Raw genomic sequence first — 4,982 nt, 5'->3', positions numbered from 1 at the left:
ATATCATTTATTATTTCGTTGATGGGCCGAATAATAAATAAGTATATTAGGGCTAGGTTCCCAACCCATATAGATGGCCTACCGATTTGTTTCTCTCATCAAAAAAAGGTTTATGTTTATCTCTCAAGAACACTCATGAGGGCTATCAATATAGGGTTGGAAGACTTAAACCCCACCTAATCAGACATTTTGATTTAGGTCCAGATATAGAATAAGAACATCCACATTCCGATCCAGGTTCAGATTCAGAACAAGAAAATCCAAGATTTAGAGAATATCAAGAAGAAGAGAATAACGAAGAACGACTTAATGGACCGTTCTTCGTTATTTTAAATTATCTACATTATTATTTATATTTTAAATTATTATTTTAATAAATTTTATAATTTTAATTTTAATATATACATTTATATTTCAATTATTATTTATATATTATAATAAATATTCATTCTACTATCCTCATAAATAATTGATAAATATTAATATATTTTAACCATAACCATATATAATAATTTATAAAAATAAATACAATCATTCTTCTCTAAATTTTTGACAATTTTACTTAATACATATTTGTCTAAGTATAACCTTTTTGGCAACACCTCCCACAAATTATAGTTTTTTTCGTGAGTTAGCCATCTCAATTTGAATACACTGACTTTGACTCTGATAATTTTTCTCTTTCTCAAAATTTTATTGGAAATAAAATTATTATATCTCTTCCCATTGAGAAAGTCTAATATTGATTTTTTTTAAACATATTTGAAATCGTTAACACTCTATTTTATGTTAGGTTTATTCGTTTATAAACATTTTTAATTTATGTTTTTATTATTGTTTCTCAAATACTTACTTTGAACGCATTTTTTTATTATATTTTTGTCATTATATTTAAACAATTCTTATTTATATAAAATAGGATTAAACTTTTTAAAATAAAAATAAAAATAAAAAGTTATATAAAATAATAATTAAAAGTAAATATATATTAAAATATAAATAATTAAATTTATAAAATTAATAATTTTAAATATTATTTTAAATATATATATTAAAATATAAATAATAAAATTTATAAAAATAATAAAAATAATAATTTAAATATTTTAATAAAATAATAATTTAGATATATATAATAATAAGTTTAAATATAAATAAATTAAAAAAAATAAAAAAAAATAAGAAAACTGAGAGTTTGAATAGTAAAGTATGTTAATTTGGGAATGAATGAACAAAGTAGCTTAATTTGGGAAGTTGAACAAGAAATAAGGTTAGTTAGGGAATTGGTTCCAAGAAAAGAGTAATAAACCCGACCATCCTACAAAAACGAAACAGTCTCCGAAGTTTTTTAAATCCAATTATTGGCTTATTCGTTTTTTTTCGAAATAAACCAAAGACAAAGAAGAAAACTAATTATGCAAAAAAATCTGTTGTCGGACTTGATTACCAAAAACTAAGATTTGCTTTATCCGGTATTAAACGAGATGAGTGTGAAGCTACGGACTACCTGCACCTCGTGTATTGAAAACCATAATTATAGATATTTTCAAATTTGACGAGCATCTGGACAGCCCAATAGCCAATTTGATCCCAAGCTAAGAATAGCCATTACCGTACCATTATAAACAAACATTATGATATATAAGAGGAAGTTTTATAAAAAGTCTCAACTCATTGATTAATTTTTATTCTTCTCTTTGTTTGAATAATAACATTCAATGTGAGACATAAATCTAAAGAACCATACTTGATACTTGATTTTATTTAAAACAAAAGTGTCAATATATTATAAAAAAATAAAAATAAATAGTTTATATTGATCAACTAACTAATTACAAAAAAAATGGAGGTGGGTGATGCACCGTGCACGATAAAAAAGGATACTCATATTTATATTCAAAAGTAACTAAATTAAATAATAAGATAAAGAGAAATTCTATATATATAATGCAAATATGATAAATATATGTACAAGAAATATATAACACGCACTTGCACACGAGAAATATAAAGAGCTTATAGCTCTCGTTTCTTAGGTACGACTTTTAAGGGAATCAATTTTCTTACTGTAAGTCCCATCTTTTCGTTCATATCAATCATACCAGGAGATGTCGAGTCTCCTAGTTCCAAATCAAATGTATGGACAAGAGTCGCGGTGGCCAGTTGAAGCACTCGTAGGCTCAAAGAAAAACCCATACATATTCTTCTACCTGCCCCAAAAGGGATAACCCCGAAATGTTGACCCGCAAGCTCTATATTCTTGTCGAGGAACCTCTCAGGTTTGAAATCCAAGGGGTCATCCCACACTTCGGGATCTCTTCCTATTGCATAGGCATTTACTAACACTTGTGTGCCTTTTGGTATGAAGTAGCCATTGAAGTTTACGTCTTCCATTGAATTCCTTGGGAGGAGCAAGGGTAGTGGAGGGTGCAATCGTAATGATTCTTTGACTATTGCATGTAGATATGGGAGTTTATCCATATCACTTTCTTCTACCTTCCTTTCCCGTCCGACAATTCTATTGAGTTCTTCTTTTAACTTCGCCATGCAATTAGGGTTGTTTAGTAGCTCCGACATTATCCACTCGATGGAGTTGCTCGTTGTTTCTGATCCTGCTAGAAATATTTCCTTTTTTACAACGTTCACATACAAGTTAATTAATGTTAGTTAGTAGAAAAAATTAAGAATTTTTATGTCGAATTAACAAATTTCATTTTGAGTGCTTACGGTTATAATGATATTGATGTTTCTCTCGGACAGCTTGTCGAGTCCTTCTTTTGCATCTCCTTCGAACTCCAATAAAACATCGAGGAAATCCTTCTTACCGTTATCACTCTTCTTGAACCTCTTTTGACGTCTCTCCTTCACAAAATTCTCTATAATCTTCAAACAATTCCCCAAGTCCTTTTTCGTCCCCCTCTTTATTCCGAGAAGATCTAAGCTCTTCAACAATGGGAAAAAATCTGAAATGTTAGGTTTTCCAACCCAAACCACAAACTTAGTCATGGAATCAAAGAATTCCTTTCCTTCCTTAGACTCGGATTTTAATATGTCCTCGGAAAAGATTATATTCCCCACCACATTGAAAGACATTAGGAAGAGAAAATGAACAATCTCTATCTCCCCATTAGTCCCTCCCTTGGCTGCTTCTTCAATCCAAACAATCATGTTGTCGACGCACTTTCTTCGGATGTCAACACTCTCGTTCACTCTCTTTGACGCGTTGAATTCCATGGCCCCAATTCGCTTGAATACTCGCCAGTATGGGCTATAGTTTCCAATGGCCACGGACCCATGATTGTAATTGTCTACTGATAAAGCTTCCGGGCATTTACGGTCAGAGAAAGCTAGGTCGTGGTTCTTGAAGAGCTTGGCTGCAGAATCCGCCGAATTGACTACAAGGGTTCCAACCGATCCCAACTGCAGCCAAATCACCGGTCCAAACTTAGCCCTGAGGTAATACAAGGTTTGATGAGGTAGTTCTCCAAGGTCAAATATGTTGCCTACCACCGGCCATCCCGGAGGACCTGGTGGCCGGAGTTGAGCAGAATGAAGTCTCCTAGTCCTCCGGGCATGGAAGATGAAGTAGAGGATGAGAGGTGGCCCTAATAGGATAAGGCTGATCAGCCAAGAATAAGTCCACTCCATTTTTTTTTAGTAAATAGTTATGCTCTCTTCCTCTAAACTTCTATGTAAATATATAGAGCATAATTTTTTGGTCAAACAAATGAAAGGACTTATTATGTTTTTAAATGATTCTCACATATAAAAATTATTTTATTATAAAATATTTCGTGTAAACATGCCATCACGTTAGCTGATGAATTATTTTTTATTAAACAAATGTTAGTTCTATGTTATATTATCGTTTTTTAAGTTGTAATTATTGCTACATAACATGTGTTTAGATTGGTGATAGCCTACCAATCGGCTTCAATTGACTACGTTTAAATTCGTGGATTGATGAGGTTATTAAAATATTCTATACCATGTTCTCTATACATTTTTTAATATTTTTTTCTTTTTTAATTATGTGATAAATCGAGATACAATCCTATCATACTAAATGGCAATCCATATTAGGATGTCAATGATTGAAAAACTTATTTATATAATAAAATGATTAATATTTGTCTATGGCTTAAATGATTAAGCTCGACCGGTATTCCAGACAATTTGAAATTATGAATTTTTAAAATAAAGTTCGGACAAAAACACTTTAAAGAACTGTATTTACTTACGTATTTAAGAAATGTTGACAATTCCTTTACTTTAACGGATTTTCACCTCTCCAAAACCGTCTTTTAGAGTGCTTCTAGTTAAGAAAATGGTAGATAGAAGCACAACCACATTAGAGGAATGATTTAAGAACATATAATTTTCCATATAATTTTCCGAATAAAGTTATTCGACAGAAATTGTAATTTTATATATATAAAGAAAAATTTACTATAAAAAAAATGAAAATGGTAGTTCTACTTAGGGATGACAATGAGTACCTGTATACCTGATATCCGTGGGTACCTAATGGTCGGGTTCAAGTATTTAAAATCGGGTACGAGGTCGGGGTCGGGCATGGGGAGAGAAAAAAGTACCTGATCAGGTTCGAGGATGGGGAGTGTACGAAATCCAAACCCGATATACGTTTATATTAATAATAAAAATAACTTTTTTTTTATTAAAGATGAATGTGACCTTTCAAATACTCATTATGCAAACAATATCTTAAATACATCATTTATTTTTGTTCTTATCTACACTTCACTATGACTTTATTTTTTAATATTTCCAAAAAAGTTCCTCTCTTTATTATTCTTTAATTCTCATCTTCAACTTTTTTTTAAATAACAAAATGTTTTTTCCCTCTCAATTTCTTCAACTTCATTTTTTGCATTTTTAAAACTTTATTCTAATATTTTTCTTCAACTCTACAATATAGTTTTTATTTTCTTCAATATCGACAACATAAAAATAAATGTAAG

The 4,982-nt window shown here is 30.4% G+C and overlaps 1 protein-coding gene across 1 annotated transcript; it reads right to left on the bottom strand.

Moving 5' to 3' along the window:
• Positions 1-1,854: 1,854 nt before the first annotated feature.
• Positions 1,855-3,650, bottom strand: LOC124932491 (iridoid oxidase-like). The gene is made up of 2 exons (XM_047473130.1): positions 2,728-3,650; positions 1,855-2,628 (listed from the first exon to the last, which is right to left on the bottom strand). The coding sequence occupies exons 1-2, from the start codon at positions 3,646-3,648 to the stop codon at positions 2,017-2,019; spliced, it is 1,533 nt and encodes a 510-aa protein (XP_047329086.1). The 5' UTR covers positions 3,649-3,650; the 3' UTR covers positions 1,855-2,016.
• Positions 3,651-4,982: the final 1,332 nt, after the last annotated feature.

Source organism: Impatiens glandulifera, chromosome 3 (assembly GCF_907164915.1).
Source record: "Impatiens glandulifera chromosome 3, dImpGla2.1, whole genome shotgun sequence".
NCBI classification, from domain to species: domain Eukaryota; kingdom Viridiplantae; phylum Streptophyta; class Magnoliopsida; order Ericales; family Balsaminaceae; genus Impatiens; species Impatiens glandulifera.
This window is presented reverse-complemented; position numbering and strand designations above follow the sequence as displayed.

Bases quoted from the DNA above. Each gene is read 5' to 3' on its own strand.
- LOC124932491 (XM_047473130.1), bottom strand. From the start codon at position 3,648: ATGGAGTGGACTTATTCTTGGCTGATCAGCCTTATCCTATTAGGGCCA. The intron at 2,629-2,727 runs GTAAGCACTCAA...GTTGTAAAAAAG, and splicing joins ACATCAATATCATTATAACC to GAAATATTTCTAGCAGGATC.